At 44.5% G+C, this 17,569-nt stretch overlaps 1 protein-coding gene across 1 annotated transcript in view; it reads right to left on the bottom strand.

Moving 5' to 3' along the window:
• Positions 1-17,569, bottom strand: part of Dnah14 (dynein axonemal heavy chain 14) — a 258,755-nt gene that overhangs the window by 51,361 nt on the left and 189,825 nt on the right. The window contains exons 58-66 of the mRNA XM_021185047.2: positions 16,676-16,857; positions 14,233-14,341; positions 13,098-13,223; positions 11,809-11,903; positions 8,820-8,979; positions 7,442-7,573; positions 6,979-7,074; positions 4,238-4,378; positions 2,192-2,407 (exon numbers count right to left, since the gene is read on the bottom strand). Coding sequence (XP_021040706.1) covers positions 2,192-2,407; positions 4,238-4,378; positions 6,979-7,074; positions 7,442-7,573; positions 8,820-8,979; positions 11,809-11,903; positions 13,098-13,223; positions 14,233-14,341; positions 16,676-16,857 — 1,257 coding nt within the window. The remainder of the gene's footprint in view (positions 1-2,191; positions 2,408-4,237; positions 4,379-6,978; positions 7,075-7,441; positions 7,574-8,819; positions 8,980-11,808; positions 11,904-13,097; positions 13,224-14,232; positions 14,342-16,675; positions 16,858-17,569) is intronic.

The raw sequence follows: 17,569 nt of genomic DNA, 5'->3' as shown, positions 1-17,569 counted from the left end.
ACTGTCAGATTGGCTGCCTCTGGATGGACCCTGGTCCCCATGAAGAATGTTAGCAGCTGCTTTCTAGAATCAGAAACCTCCTTCAGGACTTTGTTTTCGTGAGCTGAAAGGTCAGCTTGTTGGGGACTTGCCCTAGGGGCTCCCTCCCTTTGTTGGGGTCTTGCCCTCTGGCTCCCTTCTCTTTGTTGTGGGCCTCCCCTTACCAGTATAAGTTTCCTTAACAATTACAGCAACACCAAGCTTCCAGGTCTCCTTTTTTCTCCACTGCTTTTCAGTTCTGTGTTGGACAAATTCTCAGGACCTGGGCAGAAGACAGCCTGATCCTTCACTCAACTCTCACTGGGATGGCTTCCATCCTCACTGCTATGAAAGTCCTCTGTCCCCTCTGAAGTCTGTTGAGCCTTGACAGTCCTCTTTGCTCTCAGTATTTCTGTCTGTCTGATGGTCCCTGTTAGCATGGATCATTAAGCTCTGCTTGCAGCATTGAACTGCTTTTCCAGTTCAGAGTTTCAGGGCCTCCTACAATCCTATACAAAAAACTGTAACAGTTTCTGGTTCTTCACAGAAACATCTGACTCCCTGGTACCAACGTCTGCTGCTGCCCTGACAGAACACACGACAGCGTGACTTACAGGACAGGCTTTACAGGGGAATGCTATGAATCTATTACGGTGGGGAGCTGTGGTGGCTTGAATATGCTTGTCCTGGGGAGTGGCACTATTTGGAGATGTGGCCTTGTTGGAATAGGTATGTCACTGTGATCTTGGACTTTAAAATTAAAACCCTCCTCCTAACTTCCTGGAAGCCAGTCTTCTCCTAGAGGCTTCAGATGAAGATGGAGAACTCTCAGCTCCTCCTGCCCCATGCCCTCCTGGACGCTGCCATGCTCCTGCCTTGATGATAATGGACTGAACCTCTGAACCTGTAAGGCAGCTCCAATTAACTGTTATCCTCATAGGAGTTGCCTTGGCCATGGTGTCTCTTCACAGCTAAAACCCATGAAGCTCAGGCGTGGCGGCAGAGCAGGAAGCTGAGAGCTCGTCTCTTCAGATATAAGCTTCTAGATAGCAAAGCGTAAGTGAATCCCTTTACTCTCAAAGCACACCTCCAGTGACGAACTTCCTCCAACTGTTCAGAGGAGCGTCTCTGAAGAGTGCCACCAACTAGGGACCCAGTATTTAGCTACATTGAGGAGACACCACTCAAACCAGCTCCGTACTTTATCTGTTTTCTCTATAGTTTTCAGGAAATGTTTGCTTAATATTCGAAGTCATGTCATCAGTATACAAGTTTAGAATTGTTTAATATAGTTCAGGAGAATCAAACCCATCCCTTAGTTCAAAGTAAGAAACTTTTTAAACTTCAGTCCTCTTTTCTGGGCCACAGAGACCATTTCACTTTTTGTTTGTAATCTGTGGATCGTTTTCTCCTTGTTAAAAAAAAAAAAAACAACTCAGTCCTACTATTTTAGATGTGTTCTTTCTAAGCGACATGTGGCTTCTGTTTTGTGTATTGATATGAACGATTCCAAGCTCTTACAGCTCTAGACTTTTGACTGGAGCATTTAGTTCACGTACATCTAATGTGATCATGGTATGTTTGGGCTCAGACCGTTACTCATTATGAAACGAAGAGGCTGCTGTTTCCTCCTAACACCTCATGGTTGAGAGCCCCATGCTTGCAGAGATATTACTGAAGCAGCCGATCTAAAAATGCTGAGGATTAAAAGGCAGCCATTTCTCCTTTTCAATCTGTTAAATACCTCCAAAGGACTTATATACATAGATAACAGATATACTGGTAAATATAGGCCGTGCTTTGGGCTCTGGCTAAGAATGCACCCATTCAATAATGGCACTAAATTTATTAATACATGGAGTGTTAGAGAGAGGAACTGGCTAGATTCATTTCAACGGACTCGTAGGAGCGCAATAGGAAGAATATTCTCCAGATCTTATTAGACAATGGGAAACGGGATAGATAGAGAAAACTGAGGTGTTAGGTCTGGATGTAAAAAAGGAGAAAGAAAAGGCCGAAAACTGCAATACTTTCATTTGTCATAATAATTTAAGGAAAATATCCAGGATTAAAAAAACAAAACAAAACAAAACAAAAAACAACCCCTACACACACTCCTCCAACCCAACCCCACCTGCAGCCGCTTACTTGGATAATAGAATTATGTTACTACCTCATTTTTTTCTGCCATCACGTCAATTAAGGAAAAATTGGGTGACAAGATGATTTCTGCCAGCGTGCAGAAGTCTTTCCATTTCTGAATCACCAGCTCTCGGAACTCTGGCGTTAAGACTCCGATGTAGGCGAGGCACGCGGACGAAAGGAGTGTGTCACCACAGACGCCTTTCAGCTTGCAGTCTATCTCGTTGATTGTTTCTTGCCATCGGATCTGAGTGTCAATATACGATTCAGGTTATTGACTTGGTACTATGAAATATTTATGAGCTGATGCTGTGAAATATTTACATGTATGTGCAGTGTATATTTGTGTGTGTGTGAGTGCACACATACTCTTGCCCATGTGTGTATGTGTGTGGGTGTGTGTACACATGTGTGTAGCACTCTCCCTAGCCTAATCCGCTCATTATCATCATTATTATAATTGAGACAGGTCTCTCACTGAACCTGGAGCTCAATGGCTTGGGCTATACCACTGACCAGCAAGCCCCCAGACCTACCTGTTTCTATCTCTAGCCCTGGGGTTCAGGTGCACTTTAACATGGGTGCCGATGATCTAAACTCAGTTTCTCATACTTTGGGCAGGCACTTGCCTCACTGGGCCATCTTGGTAGCCTGGTGCTATGGGACACTTTAAAAATGAATGGTCTCTACATTGGAGCTATCATTGCTATTACCATTCTCAAGTGAATAACATTTAAAACTGGCCAGGATGGGCGTGGTGGCACATATCTGCAAACTCAGCACTCAAGAGGGAACACTGACCTCCAGTCCTGGTGTCAGAGTTGGAAGACGGCTTTCCCTGGGGTTGTGTCGCATGCTGCCTGAAACTACCTGGCAAGCCAGTTTCTTATAGAGATCAGGAGAAAAATCTCATTCAGATAAAACAAGAATTCTGTTTGCTTTGAAACAGAAGTAGACAGACTACAAAACTCTTACCCTGCCTCCTGCCAGAGATCTGTTTTCTGAGAGGAAAACTAGTCCTGATCAAGGCTAGCTTTGGCACCATCATGAGAACGTGTCTCACAAAACTACCAAGCAAGCAAACTCACATTCTATTATTATTGGTGCACCATCATTCCCCCTATCCTCGCTGTGTATTCACTGCCCACAGATACTTTATCTTGACACTTCATCATCCCCCTGCCCCGTAAAGATACCCCCGAGGCATGGTGATGTACAGAGGCAGGCATCCAGTTTGTCAGTTCAAGGCCAGCATCGGCTTCTGTAGTTAATTCCAGGCCAGCCAGAGCTACAGAGTGAGACCCTATCTCAAAACAAACAAACAAACAAAAAAATTTTCTTTTAAAGTTTCAAAAAAAAAATGCCACTGATTTCATGTTCAGAGGAGTGCAGAAGACCATGCACGTGCTTGCTGGGTCACTGGCTAAAGCTCGGGTAACAGAAGCTGAGACCAGGAAGGGCGCTGGTACTCCCCAGCTCCTAGCAGCCACTGGACCCTTAGGGATACCAGTCGGGTTTTAGGATGGCAGTCTCCCTTGGTTGATGTGACGCAATATATTTGTATCACAACCCATCTCTGTACTTAGAGTGCTTTCCACAATAGATGCATTTAAATAATTATAACAAAGTAGAGTTATCTTGGGGATTTTGTAATATCCTTTGAGATGGATGGGGGGTGTGACTAAATCAAGGATTTTAGCCAGCTTTACTAGGAGGAGATAGAAACATTTGAAACTTAGATGAAAGGGGCCAGAAGACCGACAGAACAAGAGAGCGTTCCCTTTCCCTTCTAACAACACCTGCTCTGTGTTGTCTGCACCCACACACTTAGCCTGCATTCTGCCAGAGCTGGGGAGGAAAACTCATGATGCTGTCCCTGAAAGGTTTCCCTGGGCCTCAGGACACACAAACGAACACGCTGCTGCCTTAGCGACAGGGGAGGCGAGCCCCCCCCCCCCTTTTTGAGTAATAGGCAGTTGGGTACTGAGACAGCTCTAGGAGGAGTGGGGTAGAACCCCAGGTTTGTTGAACCCCATGAGAACGAGTAGAGGGAGTAAAAGGCCAAGGGAAGCCATGCCTTCTCGTCCTCCAGGACGGTCAGCAGGACGGATGCGCACTGGAGGCGCTTGGTGGCCAGCTTTTTCCGATATGCCAGTTGATGCTTTTCAGTAACAATGTCTCTGTAGGACGTGTGCAAGAACTGCAGATGTTCTTCAATCTGAAAGACAGTCCACCAGTCGTCAGTCATTGAGTCTCACTCAGTGTCTGTCACAAAAGGTTTGCCTGTCGCCTCTCTTGCCTTAGCATGTAATATTTCCCCACACGCACATGCGCACATGCGCATGTAGGAAACCTCCCCACATGGATTGCGTGAATGACCCTCCACCCCGCAGTACTTTGAAATGCTGCCTGCTTTCTAAGAAAGCCCCTCTCAACATCCTAAGCATTCAAAGACTCACCATCTTAAAGCTATTTCTTCACAAAGATAGCCCTATGCCATAGCTAAATTTGGACTCTTAAAAACAAAATGGCTGAGGGCTGGGGGTGTAGCTCAGCTGGTGGGAAGCTCTCCTTGGTGCAAGAGCATCTACGACTAATTTTTGGTGCCGTATGAAACCAGGTACACTGACACACCAGCCTGTGCTCAGGAGCTAGATACAGGAGGGAGCGTCATAAATTCAAAGTCATTGTCAATTACCCAGAGAGCATACCCTGGATGACTGTTTCAAATAAAGAAAGAAAACAGCTGACCTTCCCTGCTCCAAATGTGCTGAGCAGACCTGAGGAATAGACAAGTTAGGACATAGGGATGAACTGAGCCTGAGACAGCTTGTAGGCCACCCATAGAAACCCACAGAAACCATGCTTTGCTGGTGCTGTGGTCCAAGTATAGAATGTGGTTCTCCAACCTTTGGTACTGTTAGGAGGTAAGGAACCTTTAGCAGATGAGACCTCCAGAGGGAGGTTAGTTAACTGGCAGCATGCTCGTCTGCCCGTCTGAGGCGTTATCAGAGCCCCCAGTCCTTCTTTTTACCCCAAGCTGCTTTCTAGCCATTGTGAAGGGAGTAGGCCTCTCTGTTCCCACAGGGTGTACTGTGCCACGCAGGCCCAAAGAAGCAGGGTCAAATGACCATGGACTAAACTGGAGTAAAAACCAACCTTTTTTGTCTTGACTTTATATATTTGAGTATGTCAGGTTTCTGAAATAATGATAAAAAGCTAACACAGAGGGTATGACATGAAATCTTGAATATGGTGTGTGTGTGTGTATATAAGTGTAAATATATTGGTATGATTTTTGTAGATATAGTGTGAAACTATATATCTAACTTATGTAACATATAAGTATATGTTATATACATAAAATTATATAAACAGAATTGTATTTGCTATGATCTGTAAATTTTTCCTTATTTTATAGATATTATTTTTATAAAAGTATGAACCTAAACTTTACAAAAATATACTTTGTAAAAATATATCCATTATGAGCTGTCTGTGGTAGGACTAATTTTTAAGTGTGTGTGTGTGTTGTGTGTGGGTATGTGCACACCTGTGCAGCTGTCATGGAGGCCAGAAGAGGGCATCAGATCCCCTGACATTGACTGATGTAGGACCTGGGAACAAAACTCAGGGTCTCTGTAAGGGCAGTGATTAGTCACTGCCTCAGCCCCTCGTCTCTACTTTTAGCTTTGTCTTTGCTTGTTCATGTCTCCTGTTTTCCCTGGCTACTCATGACCGGTTATTTAAAGTACAGGGCATAACTGTGAAATTAAACATACAGTTATATGGTGGGCACTGTACTTCCTAAAGGATGTTCCGATGAGCGTGTGGGTGACTAGTAAATTCTAGACCTATTTCCCAGGGTTCTTTAGAATTTTCAGAAGTATTTTCAACATCCAAGTCCAGATAGACAAAAGGCAGATATTTGCAATGGAAGATAGTATGCATCAGGACATTCCCATAAAAGGTGTAAAGCCAGCGGCTTTAACTATAGCTCAGGCAGTAGCACGGAATTTGCACTTAAGAAACTTGTTGAGCAGACCCACTGAGTTCCTACTGTGTGTTGTAAATCTGTTTCTGGGAGAAGCTAAGGTGTCCTTGCTGCCTTTGGGTGGTGTCAGACTGTTTAGCTTCTGACTCAGGTGGTGGTGTGGATGGACATTATATGTATTGTGTGTGTGTGTCTAATGCCAACCCTGCAGCTCCGAGAGTGGACACACACTCTCCATGCAATCTGCTCTGCCCAGAACGAGGCACAACACTTGAACAAGAGAGTTTGCCATGTGAATTACACAGTTCATCATCTGCTCTGACTGTGTCAAATGTCAGGTGAGGATCGCCATTAACTCTAGCTCTGGCTATCTGAGGAATAAGTGTGACTGAATGAGGAGTATTCAAATCCATGCTCACAGTTTTGCTGACCAAAGTTACAGAAATTTGGTGAAATGGTGATATGCGATGCTTATCAGTAACATGGCTGTTAATTATTATGTAGCAGGGATGGAGAGCTTTGCACAGTATACCTATATTACTTAGTCCTCACAGTTCCATCCCTAACTATACCATTTTCCCTGTTTTATTTTGGGTGAGTAAGCTCTGCTGAAACAATGGCCTCTCCCCATCACAGCCTTGCTGTGCTAGGAGTGGAAGCTGAGGCCCATGTGCTACTAGACAAGTGTGCTATTGCTGGGCAATACCCTCAGCCCTGAGGTGTTGTTGACTGCTCCTTGGAGATGTTACATAGTTCTTAAAGTGATTGTGAATTTAACAAGTAGTAAAGAAATTAAAAAAAACCCTAAAGCCCCCAAATCTTACCAGTTGTAAACCTCTTTGCTTCTCAGACAACCTCTGCTTTGCAATCTGAAGGACGTTCTGAGCCTCTGCCACTTGTGCCTGCTTAGGACGCACCACCTTCACAAGAGTAAAACACCCAAGGGGTCAAACAGTTAGGCTTGTGGTTTAAAATGTCTGATACTTGAGAGACACAGGTATCAGTCTTTAAAACAAACTTTCCTGGAATTTTATATATGCACTGAAGGGATGCAGTTTGTTGTGGACTAAATACTAAATAAAACAAATAGAAGTGTACCACAGTTTTCATAGGACACATTTAAAAGGAGCATTGAGTCTAGGTGAATGAGCATGAGACAGGAAAGACATATGGGTTTCGGCAGGCAGTGGAGGTTCAGTTGAGCACTGCTAAGTACCAGTTACTTTCAGAACTGTGCTGGGTCCCTTGTACATCATCACCCATGGAGAATCAGGAAGCAAGGCGTACCTTCTGTACTTCATGGTAGTTATTCAACGCAATCACCCATTGGCACATGGAGCAACAAGCCACAGAAACCATAGCAATCTTGTTGGGGTTGAAATCAGGCAGATTTAAAATCTTCTTGAGCCTCAAGAACACCTAGGGAGAACGTGTCACATGACATGTACATTAGGGGGTTGGTTATTCCTCCCAGGACAAGTTTCACTGCTGTGGTTAAAGACACACAGCTTTATCTAGGGTGCCAAGTGGCCCTAGGTTAGGAAGCCTTTCTACTGAGCCCCTGTTATTGTCGCTGTTGCTGTGACTTTGAGAAGATTTAAAAGGAACTGCAGCTTAGGAAACCTTCATGTGTAGGAGGTCTGAATCCCTTAGTGTGCTTTTCTTTGAGGAGACGATGCCCATCCCCTTTGGCTAATCTGTACTTAAGTGCACGGATTTTCTCACCTGCCTTTAGGAGCCATACATGGTACAGAGTCTTTCTCAGACTTGGATTCTGTCTCGCTTTCTGTCTAGGCATCTCCTCTCCTGCCTGAGAACAGCTCTACTTTCCTGAACAATTCAGATGCACATGGCTCTCTCACCCTGCCACTGTCAACATCTTCTGATCACTCTGAGTGCTGCTAGGTAGGTTTTAGTCACTTCTTTATAAGAGCAATTTTTGTTTCAGATGTATTTAAACAAAACTACAGGGGACTATACTTGTCGATTATTTTTTTAAAAGGTTTTTCATATGTACTTGTTGTTTGTTTTAAGATTTATCTATTTATTATATGTAAGTGCACTGTAGTTGTCTTCAGAAGAGGGCGTCAGATCTCATTACAGATGGTTGTGAGCTACCATGTGGTTGCTGGGATTTGAACTCAGGGCTTTTGGAAGAGCAGTCAGTGCTCTTAACCACTGAGCCATCTCTCCAGCCCATTAATTACTCTTTAGAGAGTGAATTGCTACATTAATTCAAGAATGAATATCACTCTAACATTCTGTCAAACACTTCATTTTCCTGATGTGGGACTCTGGTTCCAGTAGCAGAGACTACCATGATTCGCTGGTTGACTGTGATTGGCTGCTTCATGTTATCTCTGTTTTAATATGAAGATTGCAGAAGAACACTTCCAGGAGGAAACCATGAACTTGGCTGTCTTGCTCTTGTTTTAGAACTTCATTTATGTATTTATGTAGTACAGTTCTTGCCTTCTGTCATGTGGATCCTGGGGTTCAAGCCAGGCCTGATGAGGAGCCCTTTAGCCCCTTATCATCCTGCCAGCCCCCCTTTAACTCATACACCATCTTCCATGTGTGATACATTTCATTTTTAAATCCATTTTTACTTTTCTCTGTAAACACGGACCCAGCGAGTGTGCACCCCTAGCTGTCAGCGCTGTACCTTGTCAGGGATGCTGTCCTTGTCGATGTTAATTAGTCGCTTTAGGAAGCTAGTGTCTGAAAGCAGCAGCTTTGCTGTCGCCCAGTTAGGCTTCTTTTCTAGAAGGATACACACGGCGTTCATGACCGTCAGAACAAGGTAGGGAGGGCGAGTGTAGACTCTGAAAGACAGGATGAGCATCTAATCAGCTTTAAGATAAAAATCATATCCCCCCTGGAAGCAATCCCAGGAGGTTACATGCGTAGATGTTTAGACTTTATTTATATTAAAAGTTTAATGTAGCCTACAAAATAATGGGTTTCATTATGAAATTTTCCTGTGTAGTTTGCATTTTGCTTTTTCTCACTTCCAATATACTTTCATGTCCTCTTTTTCCCCCTCTCACCAGTCCTTCTTTCTTCAGGCAGCTCCCTTCTGCTTCCATTATCTATCTATCTATCTATCTATCTATCTATCTATCTATCTATCTATCTACTTTCACATATAAGAGAGACCACACACGCATACATAATTTAACAACCATTTTGATAAGGAATACCAGCAGTCAACATAGCCACATTTTACAACTTGTTTATTTTTTAAAAAGTTTAGTGTTTTTCGTACCTGGATATTTTTTGCCTTAGGAAGGTCAAATGCATGAAATTGAACACTGAGAACCATCTGTGCTAGAGACTAAGTCTTTTTGTTATGAAAGTACCCGATGCAGACTCATTTGAAGTCAGGAACTTCCTGTGCCATTCTAGTTGGCTTCCTGATGACCATGCCACAGAAGCATTGTGTGTGCCTGTGCATACTGCAAGTCAGCCCTGTCCTTGTGATTTAAGGACCATCCCTGACTGTCCATAAACATATCTCATGGTTTTACTTTATCCTCATCCCAGCACAAAAGGTACTGACCTAACAGCTTTGGGGCCGGGGGTTAGATTGGGATTTGTGTCTAAAGTTCAGATAAGAGGATCTTCACTGAAGCATTGCAAACCACTTTTTGTTGTGTCTCAATCAGTGTCTATCTACAGTGCTAACATCACACAGGGGAATCTTTACAAACAACACAGCACAGGCAAAGAAGGCAAGGACAGAGATTCAGGTTCAAGGAAGAAGAGAGGGACTTCCTAGCACAAGAATGATTGCCCCTGAACTGGTGCCTTTAGCGAGGCTGCTCTGTGTTAGCTGAGTGAGTGGGACTCTCATCTGCCATTCTGCTGCCTAGGGGAAGCTCAGGTGCAGTTGGGGGGAAAGTGGCAGTGCCAGGACTCCAGCCACCTGATTCACTGCTTGCAGATGGTGCCTGGGAGGGTGGGGAGCTACAGAGATGGCTTGGTGACTAAAAGCATGGACTGTTCCTGCAGAGGACTTGGTCCAGTAACCTGTAATTTCATGGGATCTGACACTCTGCTCTCCATAGGCACCCACACTCGGGTGCACATATCCTGCCTCCTCAACAAATGCATATTTTAAATTAATAATAAAAAGGAATGATAGGTATTAAGGCTATTCTGTCAGGAATATATTAGAACAGCAGTTAATTGAATAGGACCTTCTGGAAGATAGTCGAAAGGTGCAGACTTTCTGGGGGCTTGGCTGGGGAAAGCTGGGCCTCTGTGAGCACTCTGACTCCATTCCCCTCTCCTGACACTCACTTTTCTCCCAGATCTAGCCACCTTGGTCTTATGCAGTCCCTGAAAAGCTCTGAGCACACTTCTGGGGCTCTTGTGCCATCCACTCCTTAGCCCTGATCTCACCCCGTCCATCCTCTGTGCTCTTGCTCTGCCAGTCTTAGGTAGATTAACTTGAGAACGATGACATGCTCTGGTCTGCTGTTGTGAAACTAAGAGTTAACGTGTTATGCGTGCGGTGAGTTTGGGGCCAGGGAGATGGCTCAGATGGTAAAGTGCTTACTTGTGAGCATAAGGACTTGAGTCTAGATTCCCAAGACCCGTGTAAGAGGCTGAGCATCGCAGTGCATGCCTGTGATCCCAGCATGTGTTCAGCAGATGAAGATGACGGTGGCTTTGTCCTGTGTTCCCATATCTTTTGTTAAAACACTATTGTCTTAAAAAAGTTGAAACGTTTATTTTATGAGTATGGGTGTTTTGCCTACATGTATGCCTGTGGCCCACATGACAGCCTGGTGCCCATGGAAGACAAAAGAGGGTGTTAAATCCTCTGGAACTGGAGTTACAGATGGTTATGAGCCTCCATGTGAATGCTGGGAATTGAACCTGTGTCCTCTGGAAGAGTAGCCAGCGCTCTTAACCATCAAACCATCCTCTCTGCAGCCGCTTAAAGCACCGCTTTAGAAGAATGATGGGACACTTGCCATGCTTGGAGATAGCATGTTTGGAGATTTTCCATTATTAAGAAGGAAACCTCGTTAAAAATATCCTACCCAAAGACTCAAAACAGGATCAAGAGGTTCAAGTCTTTGTGCCCTATCATATTTCTGTTCTTTCAGGGCTTTCTTGGATATTTCTCTTCAGTCCCGTTCTTCACACCAAGATGCTATCTGAAAAGACACCCCAGGGAGAAGACCTCTCATAGCACCCCCTGGAGGTGTGTGAGCACTGCAGTCTACTTTTTTTTTTTTTTTTTTTTTTAGTGGCAGATTGCTAGCCACCCCCCCCCCCAGAACTCTGCACTCACTCTGAAATGAGAGTTGGTGCATAAACATTATGGTCTAACTTTGGAACTGCACGGATAACACTTTACTTGACCTGTTCTAGGGTGTAAAGTTTTACGTATCAGTGATGGCAATTTAGTTTATCACAAATGGCTCACACTTTTGGCTGGGTAGTAATTTTCCTTTCTTAAGGATCCACAAAACACTGGCAGGCCATAAAACCATTAACATACAGTAAACACCACAGATAATGAAAAATTTACAGGAACCAACTGAGTATAAATTAATTCATATAAAATTGGAATGCAGATTTTATCACATATTCTATTTAGAGACCTTTTAACTCAAAAGAGACAGAAAATTACTCACCTTAATTCAGAAATATCACTTTTATCCAGGGCATTTAGGGCCACAATCGCCTTGTCTAAAGAAGGCAGCACATTTTTTAGTTCATTGGAGGTTTTCTGCAAGGAAGGCATGATCCTAAGTATACATGAATAAATACAGTTCATATCTAAAGTTGGAAGGTTGATGGGAAATTTTTATAGTGAGAATTAGTCACGTGTGCACACGCTTCTGTCAGGGACATTGTTTTGTAAATGAAATGCAATGTGCTATGCAATCCCTGGTGACTCCCATTCATGCTTGGGACGCAGAGATACTGAGGGACAGCCCTGTCAAACACAGTGTAAGGGGCGTCCTTTGAGGAGTGGTTCTGTTAGCCGTGAGACTGTCGATGCTGACAGAGGGCTGAACACGGTGGCTGGCTCCTTCAGTCCTAGCACTTGGAAGGCAGAGTCTGTTTGATCTCATGAGTTCGAGACCAGCCTGGTTTACACAGCAAGATTCAGGCTAGCTCGGGCTCCATAGTGAGACCCTCTGTCATACAACAACAACAAGAGCAATGGAGAGACCATCAGATCTGATAAGAAGACAGCCAAGCCACTTTAATTCCAGCGTTGAAGAGGCAGAGGCAGGTGGAGCTCTGTGAGTTCAAGGCCAGCTTGTTCTGTATGCCAAGTTCTATGCCAGCGGGGCCCACATAGTGAGGTCTTGTCGGAAAACGAGTGAAAAGGGAACATTTTGAAGTTACCAGAGAACAACTTGAAATCTGCATTCACATTTGCTTCATAATAGGTCTTGTGCTAGGACTGAATTAGGCCTTGGCAGGTTAGCCAGTGAGTACAGCTTGTGGAGATCACTGGTAAGTAAATCAATTTATTTCAATGTATGTGGTTGCTTCTTCGAGAAGGATTGGCTACTAAGCCCACTGGAGTTGAGCAAACTTAATCTAGCATGCCATCCTGGCTCCTTGCTGGAATTGTAACTGGGAGGGACAGACGTGGACAGAGGGTGTTGAAATTTAACAGTGCGAGTGGCACCCTTTGAACAGCTGTCCCCCAGATCTGCTTGTCTCCCTAGTGGATGCTGCTCCCGGAGGCAAGGTTTACCCGAGTTCTAATGCAGCCTGTGAGTCTCCTGGGGCAGGGGCTGTTCATGGCTGTGCTCTCTGTTTTCCCTTCGTAGCTTCCCGTATGGAGTTGGGGCTCAAACCGTCTTTGCTGGCATAAGAGGAGACGCAATCGCCCATGGGCCGCTGCCTTTCCCTGTGGAGGTTCAGAGCCCCGGCAGCTTGGAGGCACTGGGCTTCAGCTCACCTGAGCGTACTCTTCCACAATTTTCACTTGTTCAGCCACAATCTCCTCATCCTGCTTCACAAGCATCTGAACCTTTTCGACTATTTGCGAATCTTTCCGCAGCTTTTCCATCAAGATCTCCTTTTCCTAATAAGTCAAACGGTTCTGTTTAGAATGGACTTGGACGCAGAATTTCTTTAGAGCAGAAATCAAAATAGTTAATTGAGTACATCATTTATAGAAATTTAACCTGATTTATATGTCACAGAAGAATTAGGATGGCTACCATAAAGATAATTTCCTACACATCAAGAAAGTTGACAAGGGGCTGGAGAGGTGGCTTTGTGGTTTAGGGCGCTGGATGCTCATCCAGAGGACCCAGGTTCGATTCCCAGCACCTACATGGTAGCTCACCGACTGTAACTCCATTTCCAGGGGATCTGATGTTCTCTCCTGAGCTAGGCACATATGTTTACATGCGGGCAATTCACCTATGATGAAAATAACTATGTAAAGGGTCTCACATAGGTATAACTGGGATCCCACAAGGGGACTATATGTATATACTAATTACCTAAAGACTCTTTTTTCCTTTTTTTTGTAATTTTCTATAGTTAGTGTTGGTATTTAGTTTTTATGTCAACTTGATAGGAGCGAGGGCCATCTGGGAAGAACAAATTTTAATTCAGAAGATGTTTCCACAGGACCGGCCTGGAGGCAAGTCTGAACGGGAACATCCAGTCCACAGTGGGCAGTGATACCAGTGGACTGGTAGTCTTTGGTGTGTTGAGCAAGCCATGAGGAGCAAGCCAGAAAGCAGTGTTCCTCCATGGCCTCTGCTTCAGTTCCTGCCTCAAGTTCCTGTCCTGACTTCCTTTGATGATGAACTAAAATCTGGGAGGTGAAATGAACCCTTCCCTCCCCAAGCTGCTTTTCATTATGGTGTTTTATCACAGCAATGGTAAGCTTAACTAAGACAGTTATATACTAAGATCATATTTAATTGTTAAAATGTAGTTTCTTCAAAGTCACACAGCCACACTGTGGCAAAGCTCAAGTTAGACTTCATCTTTGTCTGGTAGCAGGGCCTTTACTTTCAAACATGGTGCTATATCAGACTATAAAACCTTCAGGAGAGATTTCAGACTAAAAATACCTTTGCTTTTTGTTCTATTTGAGGACCAATGACCAAAAGTTCTTCCTGCATGTCTGTGACCAGTACAGTTGCTTCCAGAATCTTGGAAAGTCCCATGTAGAAGCGATTCCTGAAGGGGAAGCAAAGAGAAGGCTGACCTTTCCCATAGCTGCAATGCTTGACTCCACAAGTGTTTCAGATGTAGGGTACCCTGGTTTAGCAAATCCCTAATCTGAAATCTCCAAATCTCTCAAACTCTAGGAGCTCTCTATGGCAGCGTTCCAAGTACTAGATGTCAGACTAGGGGTGCTCACTCTGTATGAAGAATATAACCGAATATTAGGAAATCCAGTTTAATACCATATAGAGAATTGCACATCATGGTCAAGCAGCATTTATATTTTAGGGATGTAATACAAACTCAGGCTTTGAAAGTCAACTGATACATAACCCACCACATATTAGGAGTCTAAAGTTGGAAAATCCAATGTTCAACTAAAAATGTAAAAAAGCACATGAGAAAATTCCTGACAGAGAACGAGGAGCCAGGAGGAATTACCTCGACTTGTTAAGGGGCAGGATACACTAAGAAGATGGACTCGTTTTGGGCATAAAGTCTAATGACAGCGGTACCCAGCCACGAGTGGATAGCAACAATCTTTCCGAGGGAAAGGAGACACCACTAGATGGAGGAGCGGAAGATCTCTTGACTCTGCTCTGGAGGGAAGCTGAGCAATTTACCTATTCCTCCATTTACATTTTGAACAGTAGAAATCTTAATCTCATGGAAACATCCTGGAAGGTAGAAACCTCCACTGGAGCAAGAGAGCAAGATTCACTTCTGAACTTACTGTGGCTTCTTTAGCCTGTGTTCCAACTATCTCAACCGCTCCGCATTGAACTGGTACAGTCTTTCATGCCCACCTGACGTTGCTGACAAAAGTCAATGAAATCTGACCCTGACCCCACGCTAGGAGAGGGTGATCAAGGCTACACTAACTTCTTAGGTAAATGCCAGGCTGGGATGTACTCATCATACAAGACTACCCATAATTCCTGCTGCCCAGCTGGAATAACTGCCAGGATGTCTAGACACACCAGCTGAGTGACGGAGCTCTGCTCAGTACAGAGCTTCTGACTGTGGTTTAGCTTCTCAGTGGGAGTCCTCACTACAGCACTCTCATTCAACGAATTATAAGACAGCCTGAATGGAGTCTGTCCAAAGGTGCCTGACAAAGTGGTTTTTTTTATTTTAATGACTTGTTTGCTGGATGCTCAACAGGCCTGCAATGGGCTACGAGCTCTTAGTAGGTTATCTGTCCTATGGGGCCTGAAGCCCATCTAGGTGTGACTCACCTGCGCTGGTTCTGACTCTCAGCTGGAGCTCTGCTGTTCTGGCATGTGAGAATTCTGGATATTTGTGAGTAGGAGTATTCCAAGGCTGATTCCTATCCATTTACTTTCTCTCCAGGGGGCTGTCACGAGACAGATTCTCGTTGTCTCCTGGGTTCTGGTTATGTATGCGGGGCAGTGGGAGGCAGTGAGTGGCAGACTGCTTGTCTAGCACACCTGAGTCCTCGGCACCATAAGAAAAGTTATAAAGGTAGAGGAAAGCATGTGAGAGCTGGAGGCTGGGAGAAGAGCCATGAAAGGCTGTCTTCTGGACAGGACATGGCATGGCGCTCGGGTTCCACTGCAGCTATGCAGTGGGCGAGCCTGCGTCAACAAGATCCACTCAACTTCCCAGCAAACAGGGCTATCTGGACTCAGAGCAAGAAAAAAAAGAAGAAAAGAGGCTAGGGAGGGATATGAGAGTCTGTGGGAAGACGCAAGGAGAGAGGCTGGAGGCGAGGGAGGTGGAGTGCTGGGATGGGCATGGTCAAAGATACTTTGGAGATGTGTAAGACTATCAAAGAACAAGTCAGAGATAGTCCAACAACAACCACAACAGCACCATCAGCAACGACGAAGATGGATCTAACCACGCCTGAGGCTTCCTGCTTTGTGTTTTTTTTTTTTTTTTTTTTTTTTCTATATATTCTCAGCCAGAGCTGTGACCCATATTGCTCTTTGAGGCAGTATGGCACATGTTCTTGACCATCTGTGCTGCAGGCATCTGGCCACTTGTCTTTTGGTATTAGCCCCAAAGCCATTGGGAATGGCACCTCCAGCCATCACCTTGCTTCCACTGTCTACATCGCTGAGAAACAGTCTAATAAGAACTGATTTTTCCATGTTAGATCCCTCAGTCTCTCCATAGTGGGGTGGCCTCCGGATGCATGCCGGGGAGGTGCAGACTGTCTCCTTATGATCCGCTGTAGTTGCTGGCCCCGAGGCCCCCCCCCAAGAAAGGTAGATCTGAATTCATTATTTTGTATTTGTGTCTATCTTTTATAGATGGCATTTTATAGACACAGAAGCACTGATGTAAAAACACACATTTCTGTTTTAGTCAAAGCCTTACCTCTTTGTCTGCATCTCTTCTTGTCTTATCTTCAGACTGTGGGTAAATGTCTCCAAGAACTTAAAGTAGCAACTGGGAGTGACGTAATAGTGCTTTCCAGTTTCTTCAAAGTATTTTGCGCTCAAATCTTTCATACTTTTGTGGATTTCGACACATGTTGGGGCAAACTCTCTTATTTTATCCTGAAGAACAACAATGTTTAAGAATCACAAGAGAATATAAATAGAGGAGAATGAAAGTAACTTGAAATACTCCAGCAATTCTGAGATGCCTGAGAGACAGGCACCTTGATCACGAAGAGTTTTAAAGATGGAAGAAGCCGGAGGTAGTGGAGGCAACTCTAAGTGACTAATGACATACCAGGTTCATTCCTGCTAGAGCCACCAAAGGGCTTTGGGACGCAGCCTAACACTCAGAGCTTGTCTCAGTCAGGGTTACTGTTGCTACAACAAAACACCATGACAGAAGACAGCAACGTGGGGAGGAAAGAGTGTATCTAGCTTACATTTCCACAGCATTTTTCATCATGGAAGGAAGCCAGGGCAGGAACTCAAAACAGGGCAGGAACCCAGGAACCGCAGAATTCTTACCAAATGGTCTGTTGTGCAAAAGGGGTTGTCAGGGAGACTCCTAAAGGCCCCTTAACAATGCAGGCTTCGTCAGCCCACTTGGTTGCCCACCAGAACTCGAGGATAAGACCCACTGAAGATACCACACACTGTGCTCACAAGATACAAACAGACACAGGAATGAAACTGAGGTTGGTAGAGAAGAGGGGAGTAGTCGGAGGTGGGAGGAGGGAAAGAGGGCAGTGGGTGAGAGCCATCAGTATGTCTTATGTGTGTGTGTGAAATTGTCAAGAAAGTTCGTTTTTGTTTTTTGAGGCAGGGTGTC

The sequence above is a fragment of the Mus caroli genome, unplaced genomic scaffold (genome assembly GCF_978045245.1).
Source record: "Mus caroli unplaced genomic scaffold, Mus_caroli_1 scaffold_1, whole genome shotgun sequence".
NCBI classification, from domain to species: domain Eukaryota; kingdom Metazoa; phylum Chordata; class Mammalia; order Rodentia; family Muridae; genus Mus; species Mus caroli.
The sequence above is the reverse complement of the archived record's forward strand: the minus strand, read 5'-3'. Positions and strand labels throughout refer to the sequence as shown.